Source organism: Convolutriloba macropyga, chromosome 13 (assembly GCF_964194025.1).
Source record: "Convolutriloba macropyga chromosome 13, txConMacr16.3, whole genome shotgun sequence".
NCBI lineage: Eukaryota > Metazoa > Xenacoelomorpha > Acoela > Convolutidae > Convolutriloba > Convolutriloba macropyga.
In genome coordinates this window covers 18,920,897-18,943,063 of record NC_134480.1, presented here as the reverse complement: position 1 = coordinate 18,943,063, position 22,167 = coordinate 18,920,897, and the positions used below count along the sequence as shown (strand labels likewise).

Below are 22,167 nucleotides of genomic sequence, written 5' to 3'. Positions count from 1 at the left end.
CTCGAATTTTAGCATTTTTTTAAATAAAATCTGCAATTTTTTTAAGGCTTCCTAAAGTTTTTGTCAGTTTTTGATATTCGTCCACTCTCAAGTGCGAGAAAACATATTTCACGTTTTGATAAAAAGGTTACTTCACGGTTTTTGGTTTCAATAATTTTGTTTTAACCTTTCAAATAATTAACCTTTCGACTATTAGAAGTTTTTTGATTAAATTTGCACTTTTTCACGTTTTTTCAAAACATTTGTGTTCTGTTTTTTTTCTTGCCTTTGTAGCCAAGTATCCTCATCCAGGTTTTGACAGTATGTTAATAAATAGTTGCTACGGGGGAACTGAAAATTCAATAGCGTTCGACATTTTAATAGAACGAATTTCTATTTTTTGATTTTCGAAACTTTTTCTAAAAATTTTTGCCTATCGATCTATGAGCCAATGAGTTTTTTAAAGCTTGCAATTGGGTTACTGGATAGCCTCTAGAGACACACAAAAGATTCTGAAGATATTTGTATCACAATTTTCATGCAGCATTTTCGTATAATTTTCAATTGATATTTTTTTCAAATTTTTTGTTCATTTTCTAGCTAATCGATCTTCAAGGGCAAATGATTTTTTTTCAGTTCTTGCAGATACAATAATGGACCAATTTCAAAAACAAAAATAGGTTTAGAACATATTTTTGAAATAGGTTTTTTAAAGGGCAAAAAATTGCCTTAGGTTTAAAAGCTTCAAGAGTTTTAGAAATGAGTATATTTTTGTTTAGTTTTGATTCTTTTTAGTTTCTCAAATTTTTGAGCTGATTTTGTTTGTATTCTGGCTGGCGCTCTTTTTGTGATATGCTGGTCAGGTAGAGTACGTCTGAGTTTAGAAAAAATATTTGTCTAATACGTCTAATTTAGTAATTTTTTCCAATATTAATTGAATACGAAATTTATATTCTTGAATCGATTTTTAATCTTTTGTTGATCATATGTTGATAGCAAAGTTAGAACCAGCAATTCGACACTAATATGAAGTGCTTGCATTTGAATATTGGTAAGAATTCAAAATTTGCTTGAGAAAAAAAATTAGAAAGTTTCATTAGAGATTTCAAATCTCACAAAACAGATATATCTGAACTATGAATTCAGAAGCGTGTTCACAGTACTGGAAAACTTATCACAAAATTTCATCTTCAAAAAACTAGGATCGGATCCAGAGTCAAAACTATGATCAAAATCTGATCATTTCTTGCAAGTTCTGCCTACCATACTCCAATCAAAAACACTTGAGTACGCGTCTATTCAATTTTCGGATCTTTTCCGTTTGTGCCCCCCCAGTACGTTATACTCCCCCCAGTTACAGAGCACGTGCCATTACATAGTAAATCATCATGTAAAAATATGGCACGTGCGTCTGGGGGGTGCAAATAATATGCACCCATTAAGCGGGGGGGCACAAACGGAAAAGATCCCAATTTTCATTGTACTTTTGGTCGAATTTGGGTCCATATTTGGTTTTACGAGCATTTCACAACCCTATATTACGGGGAAAAACGTTAATTTATTTCTGGATATTCTGCGAGCTTTGAGCGAGACTCTAACAGTCAGAAGATTCTTCGGATCCACAGCCTCATCCTCTTCAAACGAAGTCAGCCTGGCAGATGTACTGATTGCACGTGACCTCTCTCTCCTATACACCTGTGGCTATTTCATCCGGAGTCAACACATACCGTGTAACCAAGGGTTGCCTGCTAACTTGGCCGGGTGGTTGGAGAGAATGCTGGAATTGCCCAATTGGCATGAATCGATGGAGGCGGTCAATGGGGCTATATTAACTCAACTATGAAGTAGAATTCATTATAGAATTGGATTAATAATAATAGTTATTGTATTAATAATAAAACTCGAGTACGTTAAAATAACAAAACAAATAGTTTAGATTTAATATCGATAAGCGCTGCACTTAACGGATGCCAGGATGCATTTTGACTATTTGAGTACCGTTTAGGAGCGGTTCAAAATCACTCTATATATCTATCGTATCACTTGTTTGGAATATTATGAATGGCTGCAGTTATTTACCAAACCACTGCCAGCAGAATTGTAGCTTTTAAAGATTAGAAAAAAGTGAACTCTTTTTTCATAATTTAAGCAGATAGATGTTTCAATTGTAAACTTTGTAGTAACTATAAAGATCAGAAATCAATTTCGAAGAATTTGAATTGTATTGGGGCGCTGTCTTTTTACAATCTAAGAATTGGATTGTATTGGTGCTCTGTCTTTTTAGAATTCAAAGAATTTGAATAGTATTGGTGCGCTGTGTTTTCTTTTAAGATGTGTTCACACATTTTTCAATGACTTTGATCTTTCAAAACGGGATAAACAGGTAAAGCCCAGCGGGCATTAAGTTTCATTAGAGGCCCAATGTGCGCTTCAGTAGTCCTTCAAGTGCTTATAGTGGTGCAGCTGCTGAGATGGCCTTAATTTAAGGTTAAAAGTTCATTTTTAGGAGTTTTTGGGCTCAAAATGGTGCAATTTTTCATGTTTTTTTGTAATTTTTTGTTTTGGTTTGTCTTAGGTTAAAGCTTTTAAAAGTTTATGAAGGCCTTTTGCGAAAAAAAATTGCTTGTTATGAAAGTTTTATGAGCTATACGTTTTGGTACTACAAACATAAACACGCAAACAGATATCAATTTCTGCAATTTTTTTCAAGTTTTTCAAAAAATTTTTTTTCATATTTTGAGTTTTTTAGACTTAGGTGTCAAGAAACCTCCTCTAGGGTTTGATAAAGGGTTTGATGATAGATTACTGCATGGTTTCTAGTGGTAATCGATTGGTTTTCAACATTTTGCATCTTGAATTGTAGCATTTTTTGAAAAAACTTGCAGTTTTTTTCATATTTTTTGACATTTATTCTCATTATTCAAGTTGTTTGAGTCCCAGGGGCAAGAAAACCTCATCAGGGGTCAATAATAATTTACTGAAAAATTTTTAGTTGCCATGGAATAGGTTTCAACTTTTGAATATCACAAATTTTTTGCAATTTTCGACAAAGTTCGCTTTTTTTCAGGTTTTTGAATATTTTAGTCATTTTTTCAATTTTTCAACCTTCAAGGACAATAAATCTCCTTTGAGGTTTGTTAATAGAGCACTGCATAGTTTTCAGTAACAATGGAATGGTTTTTAACGTTTTGGTGTCTCGAATTTTAGCATTTTTTTAAATAAAATCTGCAATTTTTTTAAGGCTTCCTAAAGTTTTTGTCAGTTTTTGATATTCGTCCACTCTCAAGTGCGAGAAAACATATTTCACGGTCTGATAAAAGGTTACTTCACGGTTTTTGGTTTCAATAATTTTGTTTTAACCATTCAATAAAATAACCTTTCGACTATTAGGAGTTTTTTTATTAAATTTGCACTTTTTCACGTTTTTTCAAAACATTTGTGTTCTGTTTTTTTTCTTGCCTATGTAGCCAAGTATCCTCATCCAGGTTTTGACAGTATGTTAATAAGTAGTTGCTACGGGGGAATTGAAAATTCAATAGCGTTCGACATTTTAATAGAACGAATTTCTATTTTTTGATTTTCGAAATTTTTTCTAAAAATTTTTGCCTATCGATCTATGAGCCAATGAGTTTTTAAAGCTTGCAATTGGGTTACTGGATAGCCTCTAGAGACCCAAAAATGATTCTGAAGATATTTGTATCACAATTTTCATGCAACATTTTCGTATAATTTGCAATTGATAATTTTTTCAAATTTTTTGTTCATTTTCTAGCTAATCGATCTTCAAGGGCAAATGATTTTTTTTCAGTTCTTGCAGATACAATAGTGGACCAATTTCAAAAACAAAATAGGTTTGGAACATATTTTTGAAATAGGTTTTTTAAAGGGCAAAAAATTTCCTCAGGTTTAAAAGCTTCAAGAGTTTTAGAAATGAGTATATTTTTGTTTAGTTTTGATTCTTTTTAGTTTCTCAAATGTTTGAGCTGATTTTGTTTGTATTCTGGCTGGCGCTGTTTATGTGATCTGCTGATCAGGTAGAGTACGTCTGAGTTTGTCATTCAGTTCTTTGATTTGGATTTCAGGACTTGTCCTGCTATATTTTTTTTTATTTTTGTAACATGTTTTTACACCTTTTTTCATGACTTTGAGCATTCAAAGCGGGATAAACAGGTACAACTCAGCTGGCTTCAGTTTTCATTAGAGGAACTTAGCCGTGTTTAGTTGTCCTTCAAGTGTTTAAAATGGCGAAAAAATTGGGAATGCCGTAATTCAAGGTTAACAGTTCGTTCTTAGAAGTTTTTGAGCACAAATTGTTGCAATTTCTCAGGTTTTTTGGTCATTGTTCAATTTTTTGTTGGGCCAGTCTAAAATTGAGGGTTTTAAAAACTTATAAGGGTCTTTTGTCAGACATAATTGTTCTTTATGACCAATTTAACAGCTATTTTACAATTCTTTTACGATTTTGAAAATTTTCTCATTTTTTGATATTTCTCAGCCATAGGTGTCAAGGACATCCTCTAGGGTTTAATAATAGGTTACTGCATAGATTCTAGTCGTAATGAAATTGTTTTCAACATTTTATGAATTTTAGCAATTTGATACAACCTGCAATTTTTCAATTTTTTTGAGATTTATTGTCATTAAGATTTCCAGCCCCAGGAGCCTGGAAAGCTCCTCTAGGGCTTGATTGTAGGTTTCTGAAGAAATTTTATTGGCTTTAGAAAAATTACATCATTTCAATATCACAGTTTTCAGCAATATTTTGATAAAACTTTTTTAAAATTTTTTGCCGTTTTTAGGTTTCTCCAGGCTAAAAGGCAAGGGAACTTCATCTAATGTTTGAATAGGTTTTTGCATACTTTCTAGTTGTAACGGAATGTTCACAGTGGAAAATTTTGTTGTCACGAATTTTGGCCATTTAAAAAAAATTTAAAGTTTTTATCTTGTTCCAAATTCATCAATTTTTATGGAGCGGTTCTCAAGATTATTAATATCACGATTATATAAAACTTATATAAGTTTTGAACTTTTTCCGCGATTATTTTAAACCTTCTTCAATTTTTGCCATTTCCTGTTTTTTAAGCATTTGTCAAAGTTCCATCTTGTGGCAAATAAACATCATTCATGGCTTCTGCGTTAGATGATGTGCATTTTTAATTCTGTCATTTTGGACTTCAGCCTAAAATTTTCAAGAGCGTTACCACTGATTATTTTGTTTAATTTGTTTGAATTCTTTAGCTTCTGATGTTTTGAGATTTTATCTTTTTAGCTGGGTTTGTTCAAATGATCTGCTGGTATGGTACATTAGTTCTCATTTTGTCTTTCAGTTCTTTGGATTTCTTTCAGGACTTGACCTGCCATATTTTTTTAAAGATCTGTTCACACCTTTTCATGATTTTTGAGGTCGAATTGGAATAGTAATTTTGATCACGGGAAGTGGAGCGAAAAAGCGAGTGGTTTTGCGGTGTGAACATTTTTCGCTCTAATTTTGAAGTACAGTGAGAATATGTTGTTTGAAATAAATTTCGTTTTCTCGCTAGTGGTTTTTTGTTCACATGTGGCGATTTCACTTTGATTTTTTCGGTTTTTTTTATTTTGGGATCGGATTTTTTCTAAATGGTTTTCCCAATCCATTCATGTTCCATTCCAGGCCTAGGTTTTTGCTTGAACTAAATTTTGATTTCTCGCTAGTGGTGTTTTGTTCACATGGGGCATTTTGACATTTATTTTTTTTCTCATTTTTTATCTGATTTTTAGAATAGGTTTTCACATTTCACTCATAGTCCGTTCTAGGTCTAATTTTTTGTTTAGTCAATGAAAACGCTTTGAATAATACGTCAGGACTTGCCCTGCTATGTTTTTTCATTTGTCGCTAAGATGATTTTGGGTCGGCGAACTCTATTGGCATTTTAAGTATATAGGAATCTTATAACCAAAATGGCGTTTAATTAACTCATAACTTTGCCATCCAGAGTTTGGTGGCAGAGCAAATCAGCGCTGAATCTGTCCAGAGACATTCTGTTTTTTAGAATCACAACTACTCTGTTCATACCACAATTTACACTGGCCAGTCTTGATTTTTGAGTAAACTTTACTTCATGAAAAAGAATATGTTCAGCTTAACTCCCGCCAACAGGGTTTGTTTTATATGCGAACTTCCGCGTGGATATTTGTAACATTTAATGTGCACTATACAGGATAAACTTAGCTTGGGCGAACTTTATTACCTCAATATAATCTTACTGAAAATAAACTGCACATAACAAATCTTAAAATCTTCTGGAGATGCTATATTTTAGAACTGAATTAATTTTTGCTCTTGAAATATGCTGGGTTAGTGTTTAAATGCTCCGAGACTCAGGTCCTGGTATCTTGTCGATTTCCTAACAGAAACTTTATCAGGGGGATAAAGTTGCATGAGGGGATTGGTCGCAATTTTTATAAACCGTTCAATAAACCGAGTCTCAATTGGCATTTATTAGCGCAGCGTAATTTTTCTAGCGTTAGTGAGCAAAATCTGTTGCAAGATCTTAATACAAACTACGATCACTTCAAATTTAATTTTCTTTACAGTTTCATTTGCCATACCTTTGATCAGATAACACCCAAAAAAAATTGCGACCGATCCCCTCATGCAATATGTAACAGAAATACAAGAGATATAGTACTCAGACGACATGGTAAAATTTTTTCAATTTGGTGCCCGGACGTGGTTTCCAGTGCTTATAAGTAATTTTACATGCTATCCCAACTTTAATCAAAACATGTTAAATGTATTTCAAAGTAAAATTTTTCGGGTTGCGCAGGTTAAAATCAAATGGAGCTATGACTGCTGTAGATGAAAATGAATGACACGTTACTGATCAAGTTTTGGTCAGGGGTAATAGGAGACATGATTTATACAATTTCTGTGCAGCACATAAAGCAGCCCAGGTTGAGGTCCCAGACAGAAAGCTGATATGTCCAGAACGGCCCAGACGACAAGTGTCGATGTCCAGACTGTCCCAGACAGAAAATGTCTATGTCCAGACTTTCCTGCTTTCATGTTCAGACTTTTGTGCGTTCACCATACTATCGTGCGTTCATGTCCAGACTTTTTTGTGCGTTCACCATACTATTTGTGCGTTTAGTCCAGACTTTTCAGCGTCCATCAGACTTTCGTATGTTCATGAACAAATTTTGTGCGCTCACCATACTATCGTGTGTTCATGTCCAGACTTTTGCGCTTCCACCAGATTTTTGTGCGTTCTTGTCCAGACTTTCGTGCCTTCATCATACCATTTGTATTTTTATGTCCAGACTTTTGGGCGTTCACCAGACTGTAGTCTCTTCACAAATTGTCGTGCGTTCAAATTCAGGCTCTCATGCGTTCATCAAAATTTCCAGCGTTCATTTTACAACTGTAGCTGTTCCAATTGAACAAAACTTGTAACCCCAGTGTAATTTGAGCCTAGCACAAAAAGAATTTTTTTTATAGCTTGTCTAGAAACTAGAAAGTAAATTCAGTCTTTAGCACGGAACTTTAAACATTTTCTGCTATATAATTATAATGTAGACTTATAAGAAACATAAATTATTATTTATCGGGTCAAGGGTTGTTGAGATTGAGCCAAACTTCACTTGGAGTAAACAAGTGTTTGTTGTGTTTGCAGTTAAAAAGTCATCGTATGAATTCTGAAAAATTTTTCTATATTTCATACGGCTTTTTAGACGTTTTCGCGTGACTAATTTTCAAAATAGGGTAGAAAGGTACCGAGTCAAAGAACTTTTCAAATTAACCCAAACTTAGAATGTAGTAAACCCTTTGTAAATTGAGTTTGCAGCAAACAGAATGGTTGTAATATCATGTCGAAACAGAATAAAGTTTTTAATGCAAAAATTGTTAGGCTATGATGCAAAAAAAACAAAACCTGGCAAAACAGACAAAACAATACCAAAATTTTTATTGAATTTTTCTCCGTAGCTCAATGGCAGAACTATTTGAACTATTATGCAATTTTTGTCGAACAATTTAAATTGAAACACGTTGAACATTCATGGGGATCCAGTTCTTCATTCACATTCATGGTGTTTTGATATGATCACAAGAAAACAGTTAACTAAGGTGGCACTTTCCCACAATTTTGTATGCATTGAAACCGAATATACCAACGATTCCCTGCGTTTGAAACCAAACATAACGAAAATAACAAAGAAAAAACCTAAGATCTGTTTTTGTTTTTGTGTAACTCAAACCAAACATACCGCAATTTCTTCCATTGAAAATCGTATTTCCTGGAATATGATATTTATTGGAGTAACTTTTTTATTTGAGTTTACGTTCAGAGCTGAAAGGTTAATTGTGCGTGTTTTCTACTATTTTTGTGGTAAAGTCACATTGCACCAGCATATGTCCTTTGTATCCTGGAGAATTTTTTTATTTGTGCGATGTGCAAGTTTACAGCCGTATTGCATCCTTCTCTGAGTTGGCGTCCCGGAGTTGGCGTGCGCTGTTGGAGTTAACATTGACTTTGTACTGTGTTTAATTTTCCAGCAGAGTGCAATGCCAGCCTCTCTCAATCAAATCTTACTAATGATATCAACTTCAACCCTGAAAATGTTGTAACCTATAATCATTTTCATTGATGAATGGGGAAGAAAAAGAGGAAACGCCTCCAGTGAAAATGTGATTCATGAAAATCTAAAATCAACGTGAGGTCTGATTCCTAAACTGCCATTACATCTATTGTCGATGTCTTAATTCTTCAGCCAAATTAAAAGTCTGTTTTCTACACAAAATTTGAGTATTTTATGCATTGATTATATTGTTACTAATTCAAACAGTAGTCGATAAAATGCGAAATTTTTATACAGAACAGTTGTCCTCATTATTTCTGAAACAGCCTCAACGTAGAATAGACAACATAAAACAGAGCAAAAGTTTTGGCTAAAATTTGAAAAAAAAAGAAGTAATGAAGTCCATATTTTAGTTCACGATATTTCGTTTTCACTGATAATTCGTTGCCATTCTACAGCGCCAACTAATCCGTACTCATATACCACCTTGCGTGAAAAGGCAAAAACTTATTTTAAGGTATATTTTTAATCACGATTATTTTTGCTTTTGTCTGTCGACAACTTTTCAGATGAGTTTTAAAATATAAGAAAAAAATTGAAATTTATTTCGAGATTTAATTTTCAGGTTAACAGTGTCCATTTTCTATCAATGCGTACACTTCGTTTTATACGAGGTTCCATAAACCACCCCTCACCGCGCAAAGCGCGAAATAATTCAAAGAATCGAAAAACGGAAAATTTATATCTTAGTATACGCAAACTCAGTTTTTAGCAAGTCCATTCTAATTATAATAACGTAAATCAGAATTTGAAATGAAGTTGGGCAAAAATCCTTGCTACAGAAAGTTTCATGCGTCGATCAACAACCATCTGTTACGCTCATTTTCGATAAGAATCATTTTTTTAAACGTCATCTTCAGTGTAATTTTGGTGTAAAAATTAGAGTTAATGATAAGATAATGTCTTATATAAATACGTTACTTAGTTACAGTCATCGCCATCTATGGCAAAATTTTGTGCACCGCTGCAGGAAACAAATCAGCTAATTATTAGTTCTCACTGTTTGAGCATTATAGCCTTAAGCCATCGCGCTTAGCTGATATTGTTTTTATTTTTGCGGATGTTCTTCTGCTGCGAAACTTGAACTGCCATAGATTTAAAAAAAATTGATCCTTCTACAAATTTGTCTCGTTCAAGTTGATGTTTTGCACTTAATTCCATTGGGCTTGCACTGACTGTTTAATTCATTATATCAACATTGAAAATGGCAAAACCACATTAGGATTGCATGAGATGTCACTAAATACAAATAATGTTTTTATTTTGCTGGTAGCGCAAAATATCTAAAGAGAAAATTTAAGTTTTTGATAGGCTGTTGTAAGATACTTGAACAGTTCCATTGCAGAGTGGTTTTCATTTTTTTCAAGACCTGATTAGGAGATCTAAGGAAAGCTTATTGAAGGTAAATATACAACATTATTGGGTAGACTCAAAAGTCATTTAACTCCTTATAATAACTCTAAGTACTCCCTAACTTGTTGTTTGTTGTTCCTTTTAATCTGCACGACCAAAAATTTTGATAACAAAGTTGATCGAATCTAAGTATTTTGGAAACAAGATAGGCATAACGCCTTATTCAAAAAGATAAATGTAGCTTCTATGCTTGAGTGGAATAACCCAGCATGATCTTCGTTGATGTACCATATTATAAGAACTTGTTCATCGTTAATTCTATCGAAATTGCGATGTGTTTTTTGCTTGCCTTAAAATTGTAATAGAGCATCACACAGCAGAGTAATAGACCTATGCAATTATCGTGACCCATTGGTGAAATTTTATTGAATTTCTAACATGCAAGCTAACTAAGATGCTTGGTCATTTTGAACCACTAAATTAACTTATTTTTTGCTCCTCTGGTTTCTTAAGAAGAGTTTGTAATTATGTTAAAAAATTTCAAACAATTAAAATTAAATATTATGTTTCTCTCTGCTCAATGTGCCTTGAACACTACAAAAAACTAGAAAACCGAGCAAACCTTCATTTTGTTAGGTGTCTGGTATTCAATGTTGAGTCCAACCAGAAGGATTATGCAATTTCTTTTGCTCGAGCCATTTTTACTGTATTTTTGACTCTAGTAATAGTCATTCGGACATTTTAGTTAAAGAAAAAAATTTAAAAACAAAAATTTTTGAGGGAGAATTATTAAGTCTATTTATTTAGGTCGATCTGTTTTTGTTATTCGAGCTTCGAGTAAATTTTTTTTAAAAAAAATAATGTTAAAAATTCTTAACAACTTAAATCCTTGAATCGTTTTTAAACTATGCGGCTTTGTTGATTGAATTTTGATACCTTTTATCTGGTTCGGTTTTCAGATTCACAAGCTGACGTCATTTGTCATTTCTTACTTATTTTTTACTTCAAAAATCACTTCAACTTTTACAACTTGCTTACAATTTTTAAAAACGATTTATTGTTCTGTACACATTACGTACTGTGTATAACTAGAGTTCTCGAAGCTGAATTCTCAATTCAGTCTAAAAACTTGGACCGCAAAACCGGTGAGTGTGAAAACAATGTGGATAACGTTTAGTTCTAGATAATTTTTGTGAGATCTGTAATATAGACATAGCAAGATATTTCAAAAAGAAAAGCAATGGCAAAACACACACACAAGAGCAGGTTTTAAAGTGCCGAAAGTCTGCAGTGCCAGAAGGTCCTATATACGTAACCATAGGTTGACTACCATGAACTTCCAGCACTTTAAAAATTCCAAAATTTGATATTCAAACAACGTTATGTGAATTTGATTGAAGTCACTTTGGAGTATTTCAGGCTTAACATCTCGAATCTCAACGCTGTTCTCGATAAACGTAAGAAATTCGCAGTGTTTTCAACGACTCGCGTAACCTTATACTCAAAACTGGTGGATCAAGAATATTGAAATCCTTTGAACTATCCCGGTCGAAATTTCAAAAATAAGGGACAGTAATTGAGTTCCTACAATTACTACTTTTCACAAAGTCAAAATTACAGTCACTGGACGACTGCTTATAAAGGCCTAAAATAGCTCTGATCACTACTGTTTTCAAGCTGCAAATTTTTATTTGATTCACAAATAAAACTAAACTTATTTTTTCAAAAACTAAACTATCAGTAGCTCTTTTCATTTCAAATGGTGTAAACTTTAGTGTAAAATTATGGTCAAACCATCAAATATTTGTTACCATTGCTATTTTGTGACGCGCATGAACATTCCATGTTCGGGTGGGGGGGCACTTAATAATTTTAACTTATATACACAATCAAATCCCGAAGCCTTCAGGTTGTCGACGATCTTGCATAAAATTTATTTTCAGATTCTTTCAAAATCAACCCAATAGTTTTCAACAAAAGCAACAAAATCAAATCATATCCCGTAATCAGTGCCCAAATTAGAACAAAGGGCAAAAGAATTGAAAAGACCTTTTCCAAATATGGAAATCTACGCAGAGATCACGCTATACATCTCAGTATGTGTAACTCTGGCAACTCTGGGCATGGGCCTGTGTGGAATATGTGGAGACAACTGGGTGGATGCTTCCACCTTCCACTACGGACTGTGGAGGTACTGCTTCAAGTACCAGACACAGACACGCTCTGCCACTTGTTATGACATAAGAGATGTGCTGGAGGTGGAAGGTTAGAATATACTCCAGTTTGATTCGAATTGTCAAGATCTAATTTTAAATTTAAGCTACTACTTGATTTGTATTGTACTTGCCTGTCCGGGACGAGACCTTCGGTTAATCCCACGTTCAGTTGTGATAGTTTCATATCAAGTCCCACGGGCCGCTGAGGCATGGCATTGGCCCGCGAGGTATCGCCAAATGATTATATTGCCAAATTAATATCCCTTATTTTATTGAAAGATTAAAATCGGGGTGAAATGACAAAGGAGTTAAATGATACAGGGGTGAATAGATCGGGGTTAATTAATGGGGGTTTAAATGAATAGGGGTGAAAAAGTGAGACACCAAAATTTCAAAAAGTGCAGCTCGTTTTAGTGCATTCAGCTCATTTTTTGTTTACTATTATCATGTTGCCTTAGTCTCTAACAGCACTCTAAGTTGTCGTAGCCATCTCATATCCCACTTCGCCCTTAAGGCCTCAAAGTCTTACCTTTTTTATGATAATTTACTTAAAAGTTTTGCGAGGAATGCGCTGAAAACATTGAAATAACACTCGCTCTTTTTTTCCGACCAACTTTAGTGGGGGGGGGGACTATATACTCAAATGGGTTTTTTTTGTTCAGACAATATTGGCCGATCGATATCTTCATCGTAGAGAAATGTGAGTGGTATCATTAAAAAGCCCGTCCAGCGTATAATACGGAAGTAAAAAAGATTTTTTCAATTTTCGCTTTTTATAGGGAGTTATCGAGGTTTAAAATTTTGTGAATACTAGACGCAGTTCAGCTGTTTTTATTCGCATTTTCGGTTTTTTTGACTATTTTGCTAAAATTTGTTAAAATTGTTAACTGTAGTGTTATTGATTTTACATCTGTTAATAGAGGAGGGCTGCTGAATTGTTCGATTTGAGTTTTTTGGCTAAATTTATGTAGACTTTAAGCTAAAATTTCCAAAATTCGACTTTTTCGGGACCAAATTTGTTTTTTTAGTCCACTTGCTTTAAATTGGCTTAAAACTGCGACCATATTCTTTTAAGCTCACAAACGAGTTAGTTGTGCACCCACTCGCTTTGAGAGTCTTCTGGAATTTATAATACAATTTTGCAGTTTCTTTGCAAATTTAAACTCGATAATTATACAAAAAATTCATTTTGATTTTTGAGAAGCTAGAAAATTTTTTTGAACTATTTGAAGAAACGAGTATTTTGTTAGCTGCGCAGCAACGTCTGAGTTTATCTTGATCTCGCCATGTATCCTTGCGATAAAAATTATTTTAGATTTTAATGGGGAGCTACTCTTTAAAATTTTTCCGATAAGTAAATGTCTTTTATTTTAACTTTTTTACTTGCAAGAATTTCACCTCAGGGTTCAAATAATGGCAGATACCATTTACAAAAAATGAGGCCCAAAGAGATAATTTTACGGTTTTGGAGTTAAGCTCATGATTTTTGTGGCGCTGGCAAATTGTTTCCGTGAAAAATATTTTATGTATTTCTTGACTTTTGCTTTTATTTGTTATCTTTTTTGTAGCCCAATAACTTGTTGTCCCAAGTGAAAGATACAGTTACTTTTGAAGAGGTAAAAATGAACTTAGACAATTTTTCCAGTTGTTATCTAATGTCTGCTATAACTTTGAATATATTTGTTACAAGACAATTTCTTTTAATTTTTGAACTTTGCTTCTATTTTATTTTATTTTTCTCAATTTCGAACTCGATCTAAGTAAAAACAGGCTGAAACTATTTTCCTGTGGGTTATGAATTAATGTCCATAATAGTTTTATGCTCACTAATTGTCTCTTTGTTTTGATACTAAGCGTTTTCATTTTTTTGTTTTTGAGCATAATTGCATATTCATTTGTTTCTTTGCCGAATTATCACATTATTGACAAATCCAACTAAAGGAAAACATAGAAAGGAAAATGCTCATCGTTGGAAGAAGGCGTGTGATCTCGTTAAAGTGATCTCGTTAATTTGTTTGAAGTTTTGGCTGGGGTTGCGATTTAGTCTCATTATTATAAGGCCCAATCGGCTTCTTGAGGTTTTGCAACTTAATCCCTCGCTGTTCGTTGAAATCTGATGTCTTTTTTAATTTTTGAAAATATTTGTTTTCAAAAAACCGTTTGGGTTTTTGAGCTTCGTCATTTTTTTAAAGAGTTTTTTGGTCCATTTGCAGCTCAGTATCTGTATACACAGGTCGCAACCCGTTTTCAGTGAACTATATTTTGATCTCTATTACAGCTGTAGCTTCAAACTTTTGTTTCCCGGCTTTGTATCTACTTTTACTACGAGATTTCATAAAATATTTGAGATTTTTTTTATTTTTACATTTTTTAGCATTTTTCTTTTCTTTTTTTTTATAAAAATAATTGTAGGTCCCGTTGGCTTTGACATTTTGCGCAATTGAACATTGGATAATGTCATGTCTCAATTGCTTCCTATGGAGATATATATGAGCATTTTAGGGATTTCATTTGGCATCTAATGACATTAAAAGCGGTGAAATTAATTGTTTTCAAAAATAGAAACGTATTTTTGAACTTCGCACCTCTTTGCTCTTTTTTGTCAACCTCTTAACCAGTAGCATATTTTTCTAAAGAAGTATAGGTTAAATTGTTTTCTTTAGGTTTTATCTGATGCGAGTTTGATGATTTTGTTTTTATTTTTTTTATAGACATCGAGTTTTGGTCGTAATTAATGTTTGTTGTTTGGTATCTATTATTGTCCTTTCTAGTAGTCCTATTATCAACAACGTTCATCGGCCCTTTAGGGTGGCATTATTGTATTCCATTGATTTTTGTGGAACGATATGATGTTTTTGAAAGTTTCCTATCTCTTCATCATTTGGGAGCCAATTAAGTCAGGAATGTGGATGAGCGGGGTGGGAACCTTATGTGCGTACGCACAATACCTTGTTTATTGTTAATGAATGCACTTTTAATTTATGTCATTCGCAACGCACGTTCTTCGTTTAGATTTTTCGCTAATAGAAACGTTGTGTTGGATAACCCGGTGAAGGCATAGTTTTCAATTCCAAAATCGGAATGGGGTGCTAACAGTTTTCCGTGAAACATTTGTTATTCAAAGTGTACTGCAAAGTATTAAACGTAGAATCGAGGACTATGACAAGCATAATGTCCGACAAAACGTTTAAACGACAGCAGATAAAAAAAATTTAGCCAACAATTTTTATTTTAAATGGCCATCAGATCTAACTGATCGATACGTCATTAGTTTGGTGGATCATTTTCCTTGGTGTGCGGTAGGGTGGCGCCCCACTTGACCTCTCTCTGTATGGGGTACCACGTATCGCCTTTAATTATAATAATTGATAAAAACTGCCATATAATTTTCTTCTTGCGAAAAAAGGTTTCGGCCAACCATAGCTTCAGATTTAATCGATTTGCTCACGCTTTGTGGGCTCAACTTTTTCACGCTTCGTAGGCATGTACGGCAGCTGACATCCAGGCAGAAAACTCATCTTATTGTGGTATCAGTTCCAAGTAACGAATATATTATACCTAATTTTTAAATTATTAGAAAAAAAAAGAAAAGTAATCACATTTTTCAAATTTATGTTTGACACTGGTGGTTCAGTAGCTTTGGGACTTGATTAGAAATTATCACATCAACTAACACAAGAATTCGAAAAATTCAAGGTAAAGATCAGGGGGAATTAATTGAGTTAGTTTTTTTAGCACCGGGCATTTTGTTGCATGGGTATTAAGCCGTATAAATAAATTTTATTCGCTCTATGAATATCTTTTTCAGAATGTAAGATAGAACGCTTTGACTGCTTCCTATTAATTTCAGAAAGCAATACATTGGAAGATTGTCAATCCCGATCCAGTTTGTTTTTTAGTTCTAAAACCCATCCACATGGCTCAATTTGATTTACTTATTCTTTCTAGAGCATTACATTGCCAATATTTTCTAAACAAAGATTTATTTGGATCAGGAAACGCCCTGTTTTGCGAGTTTTGAATTCATCTATGACTAAGGTACCAAAATAGATATAACGACGCCGTATCTATAATAAAATGCACATCAATGGAGAAATTTGAATAAAAAATAAAAAAAAATCGTGAATAAATTATTACATATATTTTTTCTAAAATAAAACGATCCTTGGAAAAAAATTGTTCTGTCGTAACTAAGACAATGCAACTCAAATGTTTTCCCAAAAAAGATTCTTATAGGGTTGATTTAGGTGAAAAGCTACAAATTTGACTTTTTTGATCTCGACATCTCTTATCCGACATTGGAATTGAAGTGTTTTGTATTCTCACAATTGGTTTTTTTTTGTTTCCAGGTTACCACACCTTCACTCAAGTGTTCTTTGTGAGTGGAGTGGGACTGTGTCTGATTATTCTGCTCATGTTGGGTCTAATCATCACTATGCGTATACACGAACAGGACAGAAAGTTATTCATATTCGTCTCACTCATATTCTCTATCATACAGGGTAAGTAGTACTATGTGTTTAACTGCAGGGATAGTTTTCATTATAGCCCTCCTGCTTAGTGGTTACATTACATAACACCTCCCCCCCCCCCCAATACTGTAAATATACTATAAAGAGGGCAATAATTCCATGGGGGGTATACTATAGGAAACATCCCGGACTGAACGGCAAGTCAATATCAGTACTGGGCACGCCAAATTGCAAGTATCATATCAGTACTGATTCAGAGCTATAGTCTTGTCACTTTTTACACTTTTCAGTATAAATGCAAGTCTTGGCCGAGACGTGCAAGACTAAATGCATTCCATTTAACTTTATTGTACTAAATTTTAAGTCTCGACCGATTAGACTTCCTTAACGATTAGCAATAGAGTGCTATCCTTAAGTAGGCAAGTTCTATTACAGTAAATCATTATTTAAAAAATATGCACCTACTAATCTGGGGGGGCATAAACGGAAAAAAAACGAATTAATATATAACAAGCAAATAAATATGCATACTTATGTGCTTGTTATATATTTATTCGTTTTTTTCCGTTTATGCCCCCCAGATTAGTAGGTGCATATTTTTTACATAATGATTTACTGTAATAGAACTTGCTCTGTAATTGTGGGGAGCAAAACATAATGGGGGGCACAAACGAAAAATATCGATCCCTTAATTCCCAAATTAGAAAGTTTGGGTCTTTCCCATTATCACCCCCATGAAATTAAAGCCCCCCCCCCGAATTTGGTTCTTATTACCATGATTAGGTGATTAGCGGGTTTTAGGTTATCTGACCACAAAGCTCTTAGTAAAGCTATACGAAGGTCTCTAGGTTATTATATTAAGGTCGTATCAAGATTAAAATAGTGCCCTACTCCGGCCGTTTTAAGCCTAAAAAGGTGCCATAAACAAAACGTACCAAGAATAAAAAGGTGGACCGTTAAAGACGTATCACGGTTAAGAAGGTGCTGTAAAATATTGGATTCGGGATTTCGAATTGCCTGTTGGTTTTGCAGAAAATTGAGTTGTGCCTCAACAATTAGGTAAGTTCGGCCAATTCTCCATTCAAACAAAGCCCAAGGTTCACCATATATTTCAGCCAAGGTTCACAAAACCCAGGGAGTAGCCCATACTTGCCATAGCTTTTTTGCATTGCCAGTCAACAATGTTTTCAAAAGGTTCAATTTCTTTGAGTTAGAAATGGCACGGTTATGAACTGTTGCTACAAACATATTCGACCGTTCTGGCCGCCACTCGATTAGATTTCCGTCGAAAGATTTTAACTTAAACTTCGGTAGCTGACTAATACTGCTGGGTACATCGCGCTCTGACCATTCAAGTAAACCGTTGAGTTTTAACCTTCGCTGCAGAGGGATCTGGATATAAGTAAGCTTTTTCGGTTGAAACTAGCTCGATAGTTGTCGTGCCCGATCTTTTTATGATCAAAACTACCAGCTTTAAAGTTTGCAAAATTATCTGACTTGTCAAGCCAGCCGACGACGTCCTTGTTCCTTGGACTTTTTCATTTGAGAAGCGATCGGCTCCTTATACTAAGCGTGTTAACATCATCGGAACCAGAGTTTCTGGCATCATGTGTCTTCTTTTCGTATTCCATTATGAGTGCACCTTCTTTCACCAAACGCATCTTTCCTAAGCCCATCTTGAAGTTAATTTCCTCTTCTAGAGCTGCGACCATCTCTGCTTTCTTTTATCTTATGTCACACAGACCTTTTGACTCGTTGTCTTGGTTTTCTTTTTTTTATTCTAAATTGAGCTTTGGAAAGTTTCTCCTGTAGATCTCGAAACTTTATTACTTGGCTCTGCAGCCTAGCTTTGAAGAGGTGTCTCAATCTGCTGATCTGCCATGCATGTCTGACTGTAGATATAAGTCAACCAATCAGTTTTTAGTCTGATGAAATATTCTTGTTGATGGTTTTTCTGTAGTCGGTAGGATTCCAAATTGATAAAAATATCACCTCTCTTGTCGAGCAGCTTCTCGAGGCTAATACCAAATTGCAAGACTTGATAAATATCTTGTTTTGAGTTTGCTAGGCTGATCCTTATTTTTGATCAGTTCGTAGCCTTCTTTTGTCTTCAGCTCAGTCGGCCGTGTGCAGTGGTTGATTTGTCTCTCGAAGTTGCTGTGTCACTATTCGTTCAGTTTGACCTTGCAATTTGACGCTTTTCTGTCCCGTGGTTTATGCCCGAGATATATGCACCACAAGATCGTTCGATTATGCAACTTGAATTGCCTTGTTGGCTTTTTGCTTTGTTCAAGATTAGACAGCGGTTTGTATTCCACAATCGGTGTCGGCAGACCAAATGCAAAGGCTGATTTCCTATCAACAACATGAAAATTTGGATACTGCCCAGTTCGTTGTGAGCGGTTTACAAGTTGTCGAGATGCTTAGTTCAGAAATTCGCTTTTATGACTCTATGTCAGCTATACTGTAAATTACGTAGCAATAAACGTTGTTTAAATAGCCCAAACAGCTAATCGTTTAGCTTTGCTTAATTATATATTCTTGCTTAATTATATACTCAGTTAATTCCAACAAACTAACCAAAAATAATTTCCCAGATTTGGTTAATAACTCAATAATTCAAAATGGGACAAGTGAAAACCGGAAATTTGTATTCCTATAGGTTGCTCACTGTTTATGTTTATAGGCGAGTCTAAGAGGGCCATTCAGTTTCAGATTAGAAAACAATTCACAGATGAGAATCCGTCTTTTGCCATAAGCAGACTTGAATTATTGGTCAAAACAGAGGTCCTTCGTTAGCCACTGTGGCCGAAACCCTAGAGACAAGGTAGCGTCTAGATTTTGGGTTTGGAAAATTTAAATCTGTCAAAGGCAAATCTAAATTCCACCGATGTCTTCCATAAATCGTTTGTCCGTTCAAAGAAAATGATTTTTTCATCAACCTAATGTTAAGATAACAGAGGTTCTTTTTTCCTTTCTCTCAAATTACTCAAACTTTCAAGAACAAATCGATGTTAAGATAGTTTTCAGTTTTCACGTTAGCAAGACACGGTATTTTGATGCTCAAGAAAGATTGAAACAATCTGCACTTTCATCAATTTCACATTCAAAAACTTAAGTTTTCCATTCCTCGCTGGTTTGCGGTTTCAGTTCAATCAATAGCCAGCTAACTTTGTTGTACATGTCAATTCTAAAGCATTGGTTGGCTGAACCTAACTGTCGAAATAACTTCAAAATGTCACTTTTTCTATGCAAAACTGTCGTCAGGAGTTGATTGTTAACCATGTAGATCATCCATAGAATACTCCAAACACACGTCAGGCAGGATGTGATTGTAGAATTGACGTAATAATCTAAAATAAGATAAAACGTACTCCGTGTTATTATATTCAGAAACGAAATATGTTGACATATAGTCACTCAACTTTGATCGTAAGCATGCTTTTCTAAATTTTTTAGCCAAGAAAAGTTAAACTTTGAGTAAAATTTTAATGCTTGGCCTTCACAACCTACGGTTTGAAAATTACAGTACAAAATCCGCACCAAGATTGATAAGATGAACTGTTGAGGCCGTATCAAGGTTCAAAAATTACCGTGCAAAAGCCGTATAAAGTTAATAAGGTGAACTGTCAAGGCCGTATCAATGATAAAAAGTACCGCACAAAAGCTGTACCAAGACTAATAAAAAGAATTGTTAAGGCCGTATGAAGGTTTAAAAAGTACTATACAAAAGCCGTACCAAGGCTAATAAAGTGAACTGTTAAGGCCGTATCAAGTTTTAAGAATTACGGTACAATAGTCGTACCAAGTTAATAAGGTGAACTGTTAAGTACGTATCAAGGTTTAAAAAGTACCGTACACAAGCCGTACCAGGATTAATGATGTTGACTGTTAATGCCGTATCAAGGTCAAAAATGAACAGTACAAAATCCGTGCCAAGATTTAGGTGGACTGTTAGGGCCGTATCAAGGTTAAAAAAGTACCTTATAAAAGCCGTACCAAGAAGAATAATGTGGACTGTTAAGGCCGTATCAAGTTTAATAAAATATACAGCAAGGTAACGCGATGTATGTTTTCTTATATGTTATAAACATGCATGGCTACAGGGGAGGGAATTTCGGCTGGGGAACAAAACCGTAACCTACTTACTACCTCCGATTGTTTGTTTTAGGTAACATTAGTCCAAAATCGGCTGTTATCTATTATTCATCACACGGAAAAAATAGACTCTATCTAGATATTGTCTATTTTTCCGTGTGGTAAATAGCTATTATTGACTTCACATGAGAGAAATTAGCAGTATTAAATGAAAATTAGACCATTTTTTCAGCGTGCCTGTTGTTCATCGGGTGTGCAGTGTTCCAAGCCAAGACAGACAACAGAGCCTCCTCCCAAGGTATCGACCAGGACTGGACCATGGCTCTGGCCTGGACTGCTGCCTGTTTCAGTGTCGTCAATGCCATAATCATGGCAATACATGCTGTCCTCAACAGAGACTTCTACCAGATTTAATCATGAACTGAACAACTTTTAAATGAGAATTGCCTGCTAAAAAGATGTTCACATCTAAGAAAGTTATTTCTCGTACAACATTTTTCTCTGCCTATGTGAACATTTTTGCATTGATGACTATAGAGAATAAATGGCTCGACTATCTCACCACGCAAGCTCTCACTTTTCTAAGCTACTCCTGATAAAGACTAAAATTTAGGCTTTACTTTTCCGATAGTTAGGAAACTTCACACTGAAATAAAACTTGAAACACCTTGATGATAAAAAATTTAAAAAATTTGAAAGATCTTGAAAAACATATATCAAGACATACAACTTATTTGCATTAAATTCAAGAAAAAAGATCTCGATATGATAATAAACAAGTATATCCGGGGCATTAGCAAGTCTTGTCAAATTTTAGGGTTGAAAGGGGATTTTGCAAGCAATAATAAGCTTTTTATTGTATTAGAGAGGTACTTTGGTGTTGTCAAATATCTTCGAGACCTTGGAATAAATATCCGAGAATTTTTCTTGCCTAATCTTGCCAAGAACTTGTCAATATCTTATCGTGATTTATCAGAAAGAAAAACTTCCATCGACAAGTTCTTAATAACAAATTTGAAGCTGAGCGAAGACAAATGCAATCTTGTCAGATTTTTTTATTGTGTTTCAAGTTTCATTTCACCAGGCTGTTTGGTTTTGAGATATATCATAGTGATGATGCAGTTATTTCGTGATACAAATCAAGGAAAAAGAGCGTGAGAGCTCTTTAACATTTCAATAAATAGTTACTTTTCCATTTTAACTGTTTAATTTAAATCTGTTTGCAAATCTGTCTGATCAGTTTTCACTTAAAGGAACTTGTTATTTTAACTGGTTTCAAGAATTGCAAAAATAATTCAATCTGTATGAGAGGCTCTTTCAAAATGCGAAGTCTTCAATTGCCTCTTCAAAAATGGCCTCATTTTTCATGCTGCATTTTTACCTCTAAGAATGTGTTTTAAACATACGTCCTTTTTGTACCCCAGTCAAACCCT

General features: G+C 34.3%; 1 protein-coding gene across 1 annotated transcript; it reads left to right on the top strand.

The window, feature by feature from the left end:
• Positions 1-10,953: 10,953 nt before the first annotated feature.
• On the top strand, positions 10,954-21,396 carry LOC142351839 (uncharacterized). Its single transcript, XM_075404052.1, has 4 exons — positions 10,954-11,093; positions 11,892-12,213; positions 16,514-16,666; positions 20,967-21,396. The coding sequence occupies exons 2-4, from the start codon at positions 12,009-12,011 to the stop codon at positions 21,146-21,148; spliced, it is 540 nt and encodes a 179-aa protein (XP_075260167.1). The 5' UTR covers positions 10,954-11,093; positions 11,892-12,008; the 3' UTR covers positions 21,149-21,396.
• Positions 21,397-22,167: the final 771 nt, after the last annotated feature.